This window comes from Sceloporus occidentalis, unplaced genomic scaffold (assembly GCF_023333645.1).
Source record: "Sceloporus occidentalis isolate IW3139 unplaced genomic scaffold, rSceOcc1.0.p SCAF_3, whole genome shotgun sequence".
Classification (NCBI taxonomy): Eukaryota; Metazoa; Chordata; class Lepidosauria; order Squamata; family Phrynosomatidae; genus Sceloporus; species Sceloporus occidentalis.
The window spans coordinates 53683228-53701510 of NW_028316983.1; the positions used below are offsets into that span (position 1 = coordinate 53683228).

At 43.1% G+C, this 18283-nt stretch overlaps 1 protein-coding gene and 1 long non-coding RNA gene across 3 annotated transcripts in view; one reads left to right on the plus strand and one right to left on the minus strand.

The window, feature by feature from the left end:
* The first annotated feature begins 503 nt into the window (after nt 1-503).
* PLXNA2 (plexin A2) overlaps nt 504-18283 on the plus strand; it is a 586503-nt gene continuing 568723 nt past the window's right edge. Inside the window, exon 1 of one of the 2 annotated variants that reach the window (XM_089514441.1) lies at nt 504-898. Coding sequence is in view for 1 of the 2 variants with exons in the window: in XM_089514442.1 (XP_089370568.1) it covers nt 644-898 (255 nt within the window). In the remaining variant the exon portion in view is untranslated. The remainder of the gene's footprint in view (nt 899-18283) is intronic. The other variant, XM_089514442.1, reaches the window with a different exon arrangement.
* Nucleotides 2602-10928, minus strand: LOC149315930 (uncharacterized). Its single transcript, XR_016280689.1, has 3 exons — nt 10786-10928; nt 9196-9437; nt 2602-2842 (listed from the first exon to the last, which is right to left on the minus strand). It is a non-coding gene; the product is annotated as an uncharacterized LOC149315930 (long non-coding RNA).

Sequence of the window (18283 nt, forward strand, 5' to 3'; positions counted from 1 at the left end):
GCAGGTGCCCCTCAAGCTCGACCTCTCTGGATCTGAGGGTGCCATTGGGAACCCGAGGTGGCTTGGCTCCTCTCCTTGGCTGGAGGCCCCTTCTTTTTTGGGAGGGAACCAAGGGTTGCGGAGGGCCCACAACAAACTCCAACTCCCAGAATTCCATAGCCTTGAGCCAGAAAGAGTTAAAGCGGGGCCAAACCGGGTTATTTCCAAACCGATCCGCAGCCAAACCCTCCTCGCTTTGGCTTTGCTCTGACGTCGCTTTTGCGGGGGGGGGGGAGAAAAGAGGAGGGAGATCGGAGGAGGAGGGAAGGAAAGGGGGGCCGAGGACGAGACTACTGCAGCAAAGCGGGCCGGTCTGGGCTTGGCAGGGCTGGCAGGGGAAGGGTTAACCCCGTGTGCCTGTCTATATGTTAATAAGGGAGCGGGTAATAGGAGGAGGCCGGCTTTGGCTGGAGCCGCCGAGCGGGGAAGCGATGCGCTTGGTGCCAGTCTAGAGCCGGAGGCAGGCAGGCAGGATCACACACACAGACACACACACACACAGAGGAGGGAGACTCTACAGACCCAGAGCCCTGGCAGAAGAAGGCGTGTGTGCTTCGTCGGGAGCCCGATCACCGCAGGCCATGCCCGCCTAAGGGAAGCGCGGATGCCAGGCGGAGGGCACTCAGCCCCTCTCTTCTCTCCCCCAGGGCTGGGCACAGGCGAGGCGGCAGCGAGGAGAGACAGACCCACGTTCGGAATACAGACCGATGCCCAGCGGGATGCCAAGGCAAGCGGGCTCCCTGTGGATTACTGCTCCCTGATTCCCAGGAGGAGGAAAAGGAGGAGGAGGAGGAGGAGGTGTGGGCAAGGAAGCTGGGTGCCCCCCAAGGCAAGAGGCGAGGCTGGCTCCTCAGCTCGGGTAAGTGGCTGCCCGTGCCTAGTGCCAAGCCTGGTGCCCGCTTCTTCTCCGGCATGCCCAGGCAGCGGTGGCTGGCAGAGATCGGGGATCCCCCCCCCCTCTCCTCCCTATTTTGCTTTGCCTCCCATTGGCACATGCTATCTTTTTGTAGTGGTGGTGGTTGTTCTTATGCCCCCCTCCTTTCCCTCCCCTCAACCATCCTCTCTGGGCACTTTATTCAGGGGTTGCATTGGGCTCCCTCGTCGCCCCTGAAGGCTCCTCCATTAGCTTGATGCCAGGGGCCGATGGAGGAGAAGCATTCCTTCGATGCACCAGAACTGGAGATCGTTGAAGTCGTGTTGAAATCCCAGAAAAAGGTTTAACCAGTGGTGCATGCATGCTCTTCTTTCTTTCTTTTTAATGCAATTTCTCCACACTGAAGAAATAACCTGCTCTGGCACCGCTTTAGCTCTTCTCTGGCTCAAGGCTATGGAATTCTGGGATTTGGAGTTTGTTGTGGGCCCAGAACGGTTATTTCTCCAGTTTGGATGCAGCCTCAGATCAGATGCCATCCGGAACAAGGAACCCAACAGGTTCAAAGTTCCCACTGAGAGAGAAGTGGGCTTGCTCTGGTCGAGTCTTCCACTCCGATTCAATGATACTGAATCTGGGATCTGAGAAAAAAGATCCTTCTTGATCTCAGAGCATCTTCTGGAGGAAGTGAGTTCATTTGCCTTTGGAGCAGGGCAGCCTCAAATGCAAGCCTCCCTGGACCAAAGCTTACCAAGCGAGCCTTATGACAGGTCTCCAGAAGCTGGAGTTGACTTGTAGGCACATGATAGCAAAAAAAGCTCTAAGTACCACACAAAGTATTTACTCCCCAAAGGGTGTGTGCATGTGTGTGCTCTGAGTGTAGCAGTCCATGCTACCCCTTTGACGTTTCTGTTTATTTCATGATAAACAGACAGCTTAAAGGCAGCCCAGTTTAATAGGGGATACCAGCTTCTCCAGGAGCCTTGTTTGCCATCCAGGTTACTCCCAAACTTTGTGCTTCTGGAGTTTGTGGATGCTTAAGTGTTCATGGGGACATGAGATGAAAGGCTATAGAGTGATAGAGAACAGATGGATATTGCAGGAAGGAGAAAGAGGGATCTCCTTCTGTTGTGTGAGTTTGGCATGCGAGCCAGAGAAAGTACTAGACAAGATTGCTGTGTCTGTGTGTGTGTGTGCTTCTGTGTGTGTGCACACACACATGCACATACACCTATGGTCCCCTTCCGTTTCCCAGTATACCTGCCAGATTTGTGTAAGTCATCAGTGAAATGGGTCAGTTTAGCAGCTCTGACTGATCATACTTTATCGACTGGATGACACTGTCTCACCAAGTTAAGTCAATGACCTACTTCTCCTCTATGGCCAAGAGAATGATAACCATCTTTTATACAGAGCAATTGCCATTCAAAGCCAAAGCATCGATATCTTAAACCATTAATTTTCCTTTGTATTCCCCATGGTCAGCTCCACATTCCTTCTGTGTATCCCTGACTCTGTAAAAGTAGCGTTTTCGGTAACGTTGAGAGGGCTAGATGAAAACAGCCAGCGAAAGATAAAAGTTCAGTACAGAATATGAGGCTTGAAATGGAATATATGTAGCACAAAGTAAACACCCCACTTAACTCTATGCAATGTTCACTGCAAAAAATATGAAGTCGCTCTATTTATTCTTTATGGCACGTATCATTCTAACATATAGATTTGTGAGGCCTCCCACATCCTAGGCAAACTTGAAGCTAGTTTTTGCTGTGGAAACGTGTTACAGATGCTGTTTTGGGATCTGAAAGATTTCACAAAGGTGATAAAAATGCTTCCTTTCTCCTCTCTCCTCTCTCCTCTCTCTCTCTCTGGTGATGCTTCTTTCTTAACCCTGTAGTCAGCTCATCTTCTCATCTGAAGAATCTGGATTTCCTAAAATGTAAAATCAAGCAAAGAAAGCTAGAAACAAAACCCAACAGTTCCAAACACTCCAAGATCACAAAATAAATATCTCTAGCTTCCTTGGGCTCTTTAAGCATGTTCAGCAAATTGCATTCAGTACGAAACAATATGGCTTGTAGTACAGATAAAGGGGAAAGTGTTTGCAATGGTTATGTGGTGGGCACCCATGGACCATAGGGTCTGCTATAATCTGAGAGCCACTTTGCTGAAAGGAGTGGTACAAACTTTCAGTCCAGCTGTGAGTTTGCTTACTTTGCTGTCTTAGGAAGTTGGCATCTTACACAACCCATGGTAATATTTAGGACTTAAGCTGACAGATGGTGGAAAGAATGGTAGGGCTGTTGTTAGGCTGCCAACATGAAAGACTCACAAGCAATAAGGAAAGTATTGTACATGCTTTGCCAGAGTTCCCCATAATGTTATACTAGTATTCCAAAAAGAATCATTAATGTGGGTAAATTATTTTTCCGAGGCATCCGTAACTACTGCTGATGTACCATGGCTGACTGTCTCTGCCCACTTTTGCAGCTGTTCAAAAGTGGACCTTCTCAGCAGCAATCCAAAATTGTACCAGGCTCCACTAGAGATAGTGTGAAGTGTTACCTCTCTCCCTATTTCCAGTTACACTTTTTTTCAAATCTTACCCTGGATCTACATGTACCTTAATTTCATTGCTCTTCCAGCCTTTGCTATCACAGTTTGCCTGCCTTCCCATCCATTGACTTTTAAACAGCTATGCTGGAAGCAATGCTTTATCCTCTGCTTTCTGTTCAGTCCCTAGAACATTTTAGTCCTCTGCCTGTTGGGCATCTTTTAAAAGAATAATAACAGTAATAAGAAAAAAGCTCACTCTCTTTCTTCCTCGCTCTGCCTAACCTGAGCCAGCGGTGCTCTTGAGAGACAGAGCTTTTTCCCTTTTCCAAACACTCCTGATTATTCAGCTAATCTTTATTTCATGGGCATGTTACAAGAAACACACAAACAGAGGAAGAGAGAGTGGAAGGCGGTGACACGTTTAAAATACACAAGAAAGGCGCTGGCAGGAATATAATCATCCTTATTCCCGCTGACATGAAATATTTATGGCTCTAAGTTGTGGTGGAGGTTCTCGCTCCATTCCCCCTTTGCTTTCCCATTTTCCTCCCACTGTTCCCCCCCCCCAGTAAAATAATATTTAAACAATTCAACATGGGGCCCTTGTATCTGACACTCCCCCCCCCCCAGCTGTCTCTCTGTGTAGCTGCACACAGCTGTCTACACGCATAGCCAGGGGGTACAATGTACTTCTGTCCATCACTACAAATGGGAAAGCCAGGAACTGCTAGCCAAGCGACTACTCAAATCATGGAAACCCATGCATTGTGTTACAGTATGTTAACTAGAAATAATTCACAACCATCCATTTAGTCATGGAAAGGGGGGAGAAATCCACAAAAGAACCCCCCCCCCCCACAGACACACTTTTTGCCACCCTCTTTCTTCATTTCAGATGCTTGTATTTTCCAACTGACTTCTGCATTCACCCTTAGGCATTCTGCTATTAATTCATTAGATCTGAACTTTCTTTCTTTCTTTCTTTCTTTCTTTCTTGCACTCCCTCTTGGTATTCTCCCTTCTTCATCCCCCCCCCCCCAGGCAATTCAGACAGTGGTGAATGGACAAAACTCCCCCAAGGGAAACATTTTTTCACCTAGTTACAAAGATTTCATGGCTAATTAGGGTAAATGTGGTTTTTAGAGTGTTAATCTCTTAACCAGCTTGGCTTGCAGGCCACAGAGCTTACAATGGCAAGAGAATGCTGAAGTGGAAGGGAGTGTTATTTCTTAAGCCTTCCATCAATATTGATAAAAGGGCCCATTTATCCAGTAACAGCCCTAGATAAGATTAAGTTTAGTCCCACTGCTCATCTCAGCCAAGCATTCTTTCATAGGTCAGGATACTTTCTTCTACTGTGATAAAATTTCATATCCCATTACCCTACACTCCTATGCTCTGAACTCTGTGCCTGGGAAACTTATAGTCTCAAGGCATGAAGCAAAGGAAAGAAAATAATTTTTTCAAACTTCAATTATGATTTCTTCTAACAATGATAAGCCAATGTGGCCTCATCATCAGAATCTTGGACTAGGATTGGGGAAACCCAGTTAAAATTCTCACTCAGTCATGAACTTCACCAGGTGACCTTTGGCCAGACACTTCTTTAAGCCTGAGCTACCTCACAGAGATTTGAAATTGCTTTTATATCATTCTTGCTCAATTGCAATAGAATAACGCTATAATAACACTACAGCGCCTGTGTGAAAATCTTCAGAATTGTTATGACAGGGGAGGTGGGAGAGTATCATATATGCTACTTTGGGTTCCAGGCTTGAAAGTTTAAATAACAAAGTAACAAAAATCAGAACAGAAATTAGGATGAAGGCAAATTACTCTCCCAGTCAGGTATGGACTGTTGTCTAATGCCATCTCCCCCAATCTGGTGGCCTTGTAGGTTGTATTTATCTTTCCTAGTGATCATTGCCAGTGTTCATCCAGGAGTTGTGGCTCAACAGTGTGGGAAGACTTCAGGAAGACTTCAGGGGAGATTAATATGGCCTTCTATTTGGAAAATTCATCCAAATAGACTATGCAAATACACTAAAGAAAACCCTGTATGAAGAGGCACCAGACCCCATTTGGTCTTGGAAACTAAGTAGGATCAGCCTTGGTGAGTACTTGAACAGGACACTGCCAATGAATACTAGGAGCTGTAGGCTATATTTCATAGGAGGGAACTAGCAAAACCACCTCTGAGTACTCTTTGCCTAAGAAAAACCTCTGAAATTCACAGAGTCATCATAAACCAATGAGTAAATTGAAGGTGTGTGACTGTGTGTGTGCATGCATACACAGAGATACCTTAAATGGTAAGAAATGATGCTGATCCCAACTTTGTGTCCTGTCAAGGCTGGTGAAATGATTCAGCCCTCTTTGTATCTGTTTCCAATTTGTGCAGTGAAGTTCTCAGACTTCTTGTCTCTCGGAGACAATCTTAGGACACACGTACTGATAGCAAGAAGTGGTTAGATGCAGCATGCTTTGGCCTATCCCCAACATGTCAGTTTTACACTGAGATCAGAGTTATGTGAATGACAAGAAGAGAAAGCCAAGTACTTCAGATTCTACTGGTATCATTTTTCAGATCCAGAAGGCTTAATGGTGGTCTTAATAATCAGCCTGCTTGTACTTGCGCAGGAGTGAGTGATTGTATTTATTGGTTTAAAATAAGTTTTCCACTCTGAAGCAGATGGTTTCTGTCAGGCTTGCCATCCATCTACCCCTTGATATAATTTGGACATAAAGCATGACTAAGAACCTTCAGGGTGCTGAGGATCCTAAAATTTGGCACGAACAGAGCAACCGATTAAGAGTGGAATGGATTTTATATACAGCAATTTGTTTATTTAAATGTGTGTATCAGCCCCTCCTCTGCTTGCTTAGGACACCTAAAGGCTTTTCACTGACTTTCATCTTTTTCTTTTTAATGTGGATGAGTTGGGAAATTTGCAGTGCCATCTTTTCCCACTAGAGGGGGAATTCAGATGGATATACTGAAGAGTGGCTTTTGTGTGGAGTTTAAGGAAAACCATTTTCAGAATCTGCTAAACATTGTATCTGGGGTGGAGATAGGGGTTATATACATCCCTCAAGATTTCAGGTATGTGCGTGTTTGTATGTACACATACACATGCATGCATTTGTATTTAAAGCATAGAACCTTTCTGTAAAGTCCTGGCTGTGAGTGGAAATAGGATGCTTGAGGGAGCAATAGGTAATTTTTGAGACCAGGGTAAGCATAGGTGGGTGAATTGCCTTGATGCTTTCTCTGCTCATTTCATCAGGGAGGGAGAGATGTGCTCTTGAAACCTTCCCAGTATGGTTTCATCTTTTGGCTTTTCTGCTGTGGCTGGAATGTGGCTGTGAGGATACTCACAGGTGGCAGTAAAATTGCATTAAAGGGCTCAAAAATCTAAAAATTGGCCTGGCAAAGCAAAGTCAGTAGTGGCTCCTCTCTCTGTCTCTAATCCAATACAATCTAACCTTGCACTGTATCCACCTCTTGCTGTTTTGCCTGAATTATGTCCCATTCCTGTGCTTCATTGGCTGGCAGAATACAGCACAGCTTTACTATGTTGACAAATAAGGCTGCCACTGGCATCTCTGCAGGATAGTGCATGCCAGAGAAGGGGTGCTGGGAAAGAGTTGGCTTTCCCTTATTCTGATCTGATCTAGCCCAGCTCATGTTTCTGTGTTTAATCTCTGTTTTCTTTGAGTAGAAATTGAACTGGGGAGTGGGGTGGCTGGGTGGGAGGGAAGAGGCTGGATATATGAAAAGAGAGATAAATGTATCGTGTTATGAACATTTAATCCTGCTTTGCTGTGGCTAAAATTACATTCAGAGCCGGAGATAAAAGGCATCAGAGTAGATATATATATATATATATATATATATATATATATATATATTACAAAAGGCCAGCTCATCTTAAAAGGCAGAGTGATATAAGCTCAGTTAGACAGGCCATCACTCCAGTGCTCTCACACAGATGCATTTTGAAGGGAGAGGAGAAGCAAATGAGGTGTGTGCTACCTCTTTCCCCCTCTTTCCCCCTGCCTAATATTCCTGGCATACTACAGCTTGAAAAGAAATGGAGCTTGGTTCAGCACCTCCATAGGGCTGGATGAGCTGTTACTGTTGGTCATTTTCATAATAAAGCACTAGAATGGTCCACTGGTGGGAGCAAAAACCTGGAAAAGTTACTTTGAAGGGACTAAAGCTTTCAGAATCCCCCTGCCATCTCTTATGGGAACTTTGAGCAGCAGAGACACAGTGGAAAGAGTTCTGAATGAATGAGCCAGGCTGAAGAAACTTGAAGATGCCCAGCACAGAGCATAGTAAAGTTTGAGCTTATACCTGTGATCCTGCTCAAGGAAGCAGTCCGATGTAAGTAGGCACAAGGAAGTATAGTGAAAGCTCAACACTGGAAAGGTCTGACAGTTAGGAATGTAATTCTTCACTAATTTTCTTCTCAAATGAAGTTATGAGTCATTTGTGCAGTGTTCATCCCACTGCGAGAAATTGTTCATGAAAGTCCCAGCTTGAGATTTTTATGCAAAATTGCTACTTGGTTGTTTATCACAGAAAACAGTAATTTTTGTGTAGAAAATAGAATTTGCACAGAAAATGTTATTTCTGCACCACCACATTTTGAAGTATATTTCAACTGTATTGGGGTTTTTTTCCTGGGGGGGGGGGGGATGGCCCAGTTTCTGAGACGTCTCTGGGGGCTTGTGAACTATAAAAATGGTTTTTAGGTTGTTTGTGGCCTGCATGTTACCCACCTGCTATAGGCAGAGTGAAGTAGCCATATCAGGAAAGAGGTGTTATGTTATCTAACTTATTATTGTATTTTTATTGTCAGGACTGGGAAATTTGTTTTGCCTTTGGGCACCTTCACTTGGTGACAGAGACTCCCATTTGTCTCTCTTCCCTCATGGTGTCAAAAGCTTTGGGCCAGTGCTGTTTTTACTGTCTGGTGGCACCAACTTTATTATTCATCATGATCAACAACAAAGGGATGGACTATATTGACAACAGAGCTTGAATTCATACATTCTTGCTCTGTTTAATGGAAATGTATGGAATCCTTTCAGAGTTTTGAGTCCTTTTAGAGTTTTACCTCCTTTTGAGATAGATGGAACTTAATAAATCCTTCTTCATTGTTATTAATATCTTATTAACCAATATGGAAACTGAATGTTTAGAATAGGTTAAATCTACTATTACACCTAATTAGTAGATCTAGTGAAATCATTTGGTGCTTAACAAATACCATTTGTTTTAAGGGATTTGCTCTAAATAAAAGTAACATGGCATGTAGTCTTAAGTCAATGTTGATGGTGACATTTTTCAGAAGTGAATATAAAAATTCATGGCACTCCCATTTTCAAGGTAAACCAATTGTTGACAAAGTAATTTAAACAGAGCTCTCTTTGGGTCACCTATAAATAGTTGCAGCTGATACAACTAAGAACTTAAAGGATGAGCTATCTTTTTCCTATCCTGTGCCAACTGATCCCCCCTTTTGTGTGTGTCTGTGTTGTGCTTTTTAGATTGTAAAACCTTTGGGAAGGTGCTGTCGTTCTCCTGATTGTTTTTTCCAAACCAATGACCTCTAGATTTTTATACTACTAACACACCAGGCCCAGCTAACATGCTCATGGTGGTGGGAGTTGCAGTCCTAAGCACCTGAACGCTATTAGTTAAAGGGAAGCTAACTTACCGTCTATGCTTCTCTTTGTTGTTGTTGTTGTTGTTAATTGCTCTCAAATCGATTTTGACCTATGGCAAACCTCTTACTGGTAAGAAAACATCTTCCATCCGACCACTGTGCATTTCATTTGCTGTTGTTGTTGTTGTGTGCCTTCAAATCATTTCCAACTTATAGTGACCATAAGGTAAATCTATTTTGGTGTTATTGTTGTTGTTTTGCAAAATTTGGTCATATAAGGTTTGCCATTGAATCTGCTAGGACACACCAATGAGGACAATTTAGTTTGATTCACTGCAATTTTCAGAGTAGCTCACATGGTATTTTTCCATTTTCTAATTCAGAGAGTCAGACATTTCATCAGGTGTTGTCAAAAGTGGGAGGGGTAACTCAACATGCAAAGTCACTATCCATGCTATGTCACATTGCACACATAGCCCCTCCCCTAATGTCTGCATATATCAACATGTATATCTATAAAGAGGGATCTTCAGATGAACACACAGAGCTCCCTTCCCTACAAATGTCAGCGCTGTATATGTAGACATTAGGTAGGGGAAAATGCAGTGTGTATATTATCAGTGGGTGGAGCTATTCTATGATTAGTTAATTGATGATGATGATGATGATGATAGTGATGAATAAGGCTTAGGTGAGCCTTAGATGAGTTGGTCCTGGCCACTCTCATAGAAATAAGTGGATCAACATTGATTGATTTATAAGTTAATTTCAAAACACACTGCAGAAATCATCTAGTTTGAGACTGCTTTAACTGCCATGTCTCAATGCTAAGGAATTCTGGGAACTGTAGTTTTGTGAGATGTTTAGAGACATGCTGTCAGAGTATTCTGGTGCCCCACCAAACTACTGATCCCAGGATTCCTTAGCACTGAGCCAGGGCAGTTAAAGCAGTCTCAAACTGGTTTATTTCTGCAGTGTGTTTTGGACCATTAACAGATTGGGCTTTCAATGTGACATTCCAGTTTGAGGTAAAGCGAGGGGTATCAGAGTCCTGAGAAGACATCTTTGTGCATATTATTAGATGGAGTAATTCAGAGGAATGAATGGATGAACCTTTTGGAAACCCACATTTTAAACCTCAAAATGACAGGGTGCCCCTAAAGGCCCAGAGAAGTTGGCATTACCCTTAACATGGCACCCAGGCCAAATTCCTGTTTCTGGTATCTTGGTTTTTCAGAGGTTTTCCATCATGTCTTCCTGAATGAACAATGCTGATAAGCAGATTACCATTCCAGATCTCTCTTATTCAACAGGGTACTCCAACACAAAGCAGCAAATATCTCTCCCCACTCCCATCCCTCCCTGCCAAGTTACCTATTATTTCAGCCCATCAACCCACATGTGCCTCTTTCCTTCTGTGGCAGACAAAATACAATAATTAAGAAACACATACCTAGCAAACTGCTGTCTTTTCATGATGCCCAAAATCTACAACCAGAGGCAGCCATCTCACTACCTAAAGATAGGGCTGGACTGACATATGGAATCTTTCTCCCTGCCTGCTTCCTCTGACGTTAAATTCTCCTACATGTCTCACACCTGCTCTTTCTGACTCTGTGCTGTGGAATCTCCCCAACTTACCCTGAGGTGGCATTTTCTGTGCTTCTGCTCTGACTCGATGTTATAACATTGTGTTCCCAAAGGCCTCACTTCTGTCAGCTCTGCAAGTGTTTGTGCGGCTGATTGAAACCAAAGCAGGAAAGCGCTCTGCTGTAATAGCATAAGTCTACCTTCCCTCACAGAAATAGGCAGTACTATGCCTCACAGTCCTTCTGTTGCTTTGAAGTAACATCCTCTGTTTCAAGAAAGTGAAAGGTGACATCTGGGTAAATATTACAGTGACCTCTCACCTCTTCCTCCTGCTGCTGCCGTTTCTTTCTCAGTTGCTTCCTTTAGTTGAACAATTGTTGGATCCAAAGTGTGAGTGTCAAGAGGAGGGAGGGAAAGAGAAAGGAAGAAAGAGTGTACATAACTCCTCCTGCTCAAAGTACATGTCATGCTTGGCTCCAGTTCCCCCAGTGGGTGGGTGATGGGAAGAAAAGTTCCAAATTTTGAACATAACTCCTGTGATTTTCAAAGCCAAACAGCTAAACAGGAAAGGAAAGCCTCCTTCTGAGATGCCCAAGTGATTGTGAAGCTGGGCAAGAGTGAGATAAGCATTTTCCGTCAACCTCAAAGATGGCAATTCCATAGTAGAGGAGAAGGCAGACGGTGCTTCCTAGCTGGATAAAGAGGTTATCAAATTACACTCTTGGGAAAATCTCTGTCATTTTGTGATAGTGTTGTTGTTGTTGTTGTTTCTCTCCTTCTCTTTATGCACCAAATATTTGAATGTTAGTTCAGACAGAATTGCTCCAATATTAGATTCAGTGTGCATGCTCCTTAGAGTGCTGAGAGTTTTATACAGGTTCACCCATATGCTTCACCAGGATTAAATGTCATGATATTGAAAGATGTAGTTTGTTACACATATTTGTTTATTACCTTTAGAATTTGCCTTTCATTCAGAAAGTTCAGAGTGACATGCATGGCTGTTGTCCATCACACTTTCTCTCAGAACAACCTTGTGAGGTAGGTCAGCATGAAAAAAAATGACTGGCCAAGGGTCACCCAGTGAATTTCATGGCTCAGTGAGAACCACAAACTCTCCCAGGTCCCAGTCCAATATTAACCCTACACCACAGCGTGATATTTCAGACAAGACAACACAAGTGAACATGGCTGAGAATGAGATGGCCCAAGATCAGACCAGAGTACAAATAAACACTAGATTTGGGTACCTATACTGAAGGCATTATTTCTGCTGTGACATGTCAGATGATTTTTCACAAAGAATAACTGTGGATTCTTGGACAGAGAGAATAGGTATAAAAATAGAAACATAGGAGCTGATGGATAGTTTAGGAACAGGAGATCAAAGAACCAGAACAAAGACAGAGAAGCAAAGAATATTTAGGCACAGGGAACCTTTGTATCAAGATCAGAAATAGACAGAATGATGGAAGATAAGGCTATTGGTGGCTACTAATGATGGCTATATATCAGTGCTTCTCAGACTATCCCATGTGAGTGGCTAGCAATTGCTTTTTTCAGTGTGTCATGGAGTGGCATCATATTTGTGTCCTTTGGTTATAACTGTTTCTTTTTCCCTGGAAACACCAGCAACTTATCATTTCAAGACTAGCACCAGTCCAGGGACCACCACTTTGAGTAGCACTATTATATATTACTATCATTATCAAAGGCATAATGCCTGTCAGTACTCATTCCTGGAGAACATGGAATGTGCTACTATAGGCTCTGCTTGTGGACTTCCCATTGGGACAACTGTTTAGTCAATATGGGAAAAAAATATTGAACAAAATAGTCGAAAGGGATTCTGCTTCAGCAGAATCAAGAGAGGGTTTCTTCACCATCCTGCTAGGAAGAGCTGAAGAAACCTCCAGAGTCAGTTTCTGAGTGTTGCTGAGATTTGCAGGAAGAAAGAGATGAACCATCACTCTGGCTCTACAAAAAGCAGTCGCCACACTGCAGGGGCAGACTGCTTTGCCGCAGTAAGCGGCAAAAAACTACAAGCCCCTGCGTTCCCTGGGGCTTGTCCGGCTCCCTATTGGCCAATGGGGCTGGAAGGGGCGGCCCTTCCGGTCCGGGGGTGGCGCTCTGGGAGCCGGACTTGCTGGTGCAGGGCTTCTGGTCCTCCAAGGCTGCCCATTGGTGGGCTCGGCCTTGGGGGCGGGGCCCTGCAATCTTACGCAGAGGGGAGGGGCCGAGCAGTATATATTGCTGCTCGGAGGCCTCTCCCCTCAGTCGGCGCTTCACTCCAATCAGGCATGGAGCGAAACTTGGAAGGGAGGTAGCCTCGAGCTTCTCCCGCCCACCCACCGCTGGTTTCAGGTGGTTTCTTCTCACAACTGTTCGGCAGCATAGGCCAGGATCTGAATGTTGGTGGTACCAGGGCTATGGAGTTCTGGTTGGGGAGTCACAAGGTACCCGGGGGCGATGAGCGAGGGCGTTTGGCCATTGCGGGGGCCAGAACGCAGGTGCGCCTCCCGGTGACTAGGGACTTTGTGAATGGGGGAATGCAAGGCATGGTTTGCGCTCAAGCGGTGTTCCTTAGCCCCTAGGTCATCGTGTAGGGACCCGGCTTTGGATAATCAAACAACAGCAGGTTGTTTGATTGCACAGATCCTGACCTGATGCTTTGTGCCAAACCTACCAATGGTTTAATAAAGTTGTGGCCTTTCTCCCATGTTGGTGTTCTGTGGTTATTTTTGACAGCACATACAAGTCAATGCCAACCTAATATGGAATACAGACCACTCTTTCTTGGTACAGACCTCCTGCATTACTTCCTACATAGCTAATTTCATCATGCTTGCTTGGATGCTGTAGTTGTTTTTCTTGAAGATGATATTCCACTCTCCACTTCCTAAACTATATCCTATGACTCCAAACTTTTGATCTCTTACAGAGAATCTTGGCAATAAACGGATGTAAGCAATCCCCATCATTGTCTCAGTGAATCCTGCAACAACTTTGTAAAACAGATATTATTTTATTGACATTGTGATTTGGGGGCTTGCTTAAGGCCACTTGGTGAGTTTGTAGTTGGGGTTAAATTTAAATTGGTGATTTTCCAACATTTTGCTACAACATTACCTTGCAGTTCTTATCAACTGTTCAGAAGGCAGTTTTTATGGCCCCTTGTCATTGTAGCTACTAATCAGCATAAAATGGTCAAACTGCTGCTGCTCATTACCAGATTTCAGGAAACAGGAAACTTCTAGGGAACAGTTTGTAGTTTTGTAGTCACAGACTGTTCTGTGTGAAGAGACTCCCAGGGAAGTTGACCGCTGCTGACATGTTCAGAAATATCAGGCCTTTGTAAGACACTGACTCATTTCGGAATACTTTATTCAGGTTATTTTCAGGCATGATCTCTTCAGGAAGAAATGCCTCAAGGAGAGGTTCTCATGCTTGCTGGAGATACTGTATATTTGGCTTCAGGTCAGTTCCCTTTTTTGTCAGTGGGGAGCCTATGAAATTCAATATCTTGCCTCTTCTTTCAATAGTATCCTAACTGGAAAACAGAGGTTTCTCCAATATTTAAATTCTTTCCTTTCCATCCATGTTGACCCAAGATACAGGCAAACAGACAATTCGTGTGGCATCCTGAATGAGACCTACAAATGGAGAAAATGCCATGGTCTGCCATAAAGACAAGTGAATGGATCCTGGAGCAAATCAAGCCTCAAGCAAAGATGACTGAACTGAGGCTTTGGCATATCATAATAAAAAGGACTTACCACAAAAGATAATGCTTGGTAAAGTGGAAGGCAATAGAAAAAGAGAAGGACAATATACCAGATGGATAGATTCAATCATGGCCATTAGCCTGCAAGAGGATAGGGTAATGTGGAAGTCTCTCATTCATAGGGTCATCATAGGTCAAAGTCAACTTGAAGGCAATTAACAACAACAACAACAACAACAAAGGGGCAAGTAACTATCCATATCTACCAATTCTACTACTTTCCTACTAAATCCTGAGCTTTGGAAGACACAGTCAGTAGGTCTCATTGATCTGAACTCTATTGTGGTTAGATGTGCTTAACCTGAAGCTGAGATCAGTTCAAGGAGATTTACCAAATAAAATCTTCTGCTTTCCACAAGTCACCATTGTGATTTTCCAGAAGAAAGTAGGGTTAGCACCTCCACCATTCCACCATAAGCGCAAAACTCAAAAAGAAAGTGATAGCTTTATATTTGACATCAAACTCTGAAACCCTGGGGCACAAGGCACTTGCTTCCATTCTCAGGTGGGAACACACTATAATAGAAATTTAAGCATCAGGAACAATATCACTGTATAGTCCACAAATGAAATGGGGCATGGTATATACAAGATGTGAGCTAATAGACTCCTGTCTATCTTTCAGCACTGGCCCCTCATGTGATTTCTGTACACAAACATATGGAAAACAAGTCTGTTACTGAACATAAGGACTTATTGTCCCATGGTCTGTCACTATACATCTAATCTGCAGGGCTGTGAACATTTAGCTAGAAGTAATCCTCAATATGGCAGGGGCTTGGTCTTAAGTAAACATGCACTGGATTATGTTCTAAGTCTCTCATGCTTCGTATTGTTTTTTCCTGGTTCTATATGGCTGTGACATATTCTTTCAATGGTCTAAGTGCTCTCATTTTTAGTGTTGTTCAGCATGATAACCTAATAAATTTTACCTTACCCATAGAGTAGTAGAAATATTCCGGGCATGTTTTAATGGCTCTGGTAAAGGAACACTAGACTGTTGATTAGAACTTAATGGTGGATATATTATCCCTGTTGTAGAATCAAGATGGGACTTATGCCAAAGGATCTTTAATGCAACACTTCCACCAATTAAACACCTCCTCTGTACTGGCACCAAAGTAAGCCAGAAAACAAAATGTCCACCACACCACATTGTAACTTAATAGATCCTAGTTTTAACTGTCCCTACCAGGAAGTAATATTATCAAACCCATATTGGGTTGCAGTATTTAGACAGTAAGTTTCAAACAGCTTAGTGATTCATAAGTATTGCAGAATTATACTGCAAAAGGGAAGAGTGTCATTGTGCCCTAAAAGGTCAGTGTTGAATGTTGTCCCACATGGGACTTGGGACCTTTATAAAGAGCCAGGTCTACTCTTAGACATAGGGAGACAACCACTTTAGTTGGCAGATGCTGGGGGGGGGGGGGGGCAGCACTAGAAATCCCCAGTTGTCCCTCCTGAGCACCCTAGCCAATCTTTTCTATTTGAATGTCTGCACAATGTGTGCAGGGTGCTGTGCACTTTCAACACTAAACTACTGCCCTCAGTGTCATGGAGAATCCTATCACATTGCCAGTGTTGAAGTAAAATTCAGTTTCCAGTCTAGCTGTCATCTGTACATGGAATGCAGCCATCTTGTCCTTTGCCTCAAGCAGCAAAATGTATTTTGGAACAAAATTCTGTTCTACCAGACAAGCTAACTATGATATATAATACAACACAGAAGCCCACTTGTTCCTGAATTTGGTACAGCTAAAGGCAGTGGCAAACCCCCTCTGAAGAAATTTGTGAAGAAAGCCCCTTAGGAAATGACTGGAAAGCACCCAACAACAACAAAGGCACTTACCAGTATCCACCACTAGATGACTCACTGATATTTTTGCAGACTGCCTCCCCCCTTTCCCTAAACATCCACACCCTCATCCTTATTACCATCTTCTTCAGTGGAAAAAGCCCAAGCGAAGACATTGAGTACATAACTTGGCCAGGCCAATATCACAGATATGGCTTGGAAGTATTATTTTATCGTGATGGCTGGGGGGTTCCAATAGTTGTTGTCCAAAAAAGTAACTTTTCCATGCTCTGGGACTAAATTTATCAAAAATCTTTTGTAACTCGTTATCCTAAACTCAGAACAAACCTGCAGGTCTCTGGAAATCAAAAGACTTCTCAGCTGGCATACTCCTGCAATGTGGTTATGCATGCTAAAGCCAGTCTGTATCAGCTTTAAAGTTGTGTAGCAATGAAGAAGTGCCAGAAAATTCTTTGCAACCCAGTTAAGGAGCAGCCTAGGAGTTCTTATGCGCTTGGCTGCCATCTGTGTAATAATGTTCTGATAGAAGGGCTTGTTCAATGCAGCTTTCAAAGCATAGAAATCACACAGCATGGACAATTCTAGTGCATCAGTTCCACCAAATAAATTCTCTGACTTGGAGGTGGTCACAGATTGTGGCAACCCAGGGTATAACGCACTAGAACCAATTTGGGGGAAGATGCAAAGACAGCTGCTGTTTAAGGACTTGGAAGCCTGTTTTGCTGTTTACTCAAAATAAATAATTAAATAGAAGATGCCACATGAAAAGCAAGCTGTGTGTGATGTTTCTTCTTAACAACAAACAAACAAAACCCTTAGAAATCTAGATTGATTTTTGTGAATGGGTTTCATTGCTGCTGGTTTTGAAAAGAGAATGGTTTAGCTTTTCTTTTTTTTCTTTATCCCAAATTCCTCCTTTAAAAAAGAACTTGCACTTTTGTTTAAAAATTTTTTTCCCCAAATAACTCTCTGTTGTTGTTTTCTTCAGTGGAAGATCTTCTTATAATTTAGCTCTTGCTCACGTTAAAGTACTAGCCACATTTTGGAAAAGCTCTGCTGGGTGCTTTTGAAATTTTGACTACATGAGAACAAATCAGCAGGCAAACCCTTCAGAAACTTTCACATCTATAAACCTGCAACAGAGAACAGACAAAATGGAATCCTAGGAGAAAGTTAAAGGGCACATGATCCTGTTGGGCTGTCACAGATCTAACAGGTCTTCAGCTGGTCATTATTTGGAACAAGAGACAGCCCTGGGAGTCCACAGTATGTAGCCATGCCTGTGACTTCTGAAGTGAAAGAAGAAGAGCAACATCAAGTGTAATAAATAATAGTTATCTGAAGAACGTGAATATCAGCTATTACTCATTTGCTACCTAGAGTAGAAAATATATCTTCCCTCAGCATAATACTATTTTTGCATTTCCCCACATTTAACAACATTTTGTTACTAGGAAATGACAATGTTTCCCTCTACCCGTCACCCATTTCTAGTGCAAGTGTTGCACTGAATCAAGTTGTGTCTGTTTTAAACAAAAAGATGCTACTCATCTTGCACTGAAGATGCATGCTGGGAACAGTAGATGGAGAGAGACCTCAGTTTTCTTAATCTGCCTTTTGCCTGCTCTGACCTAGGTTGACCAATCCTTGGCTGGTACATCTAATGTTTAGAATCATAGAGTTGGAAGAGACAACAAGGCCCATCCAGTCCAATATCTTGCCATGTAGGAATACATAATCATAGCATCTCTGACAGATGTCCATCCAGCCTCTGTATAAAAATCTCCAAAAAAGAAGACTCCACCACAATCTGAGGCAGCACATTCCACTGTCAAACAGCTCTTACTGTCAATAAGTTCTCTCTAATGTTGAAATGGAATCTATTTTCCTGTAATTTGAATCCATTGCTCCATGTCCTAGCCTCTGGAGCAGCAGAAAACAAACTC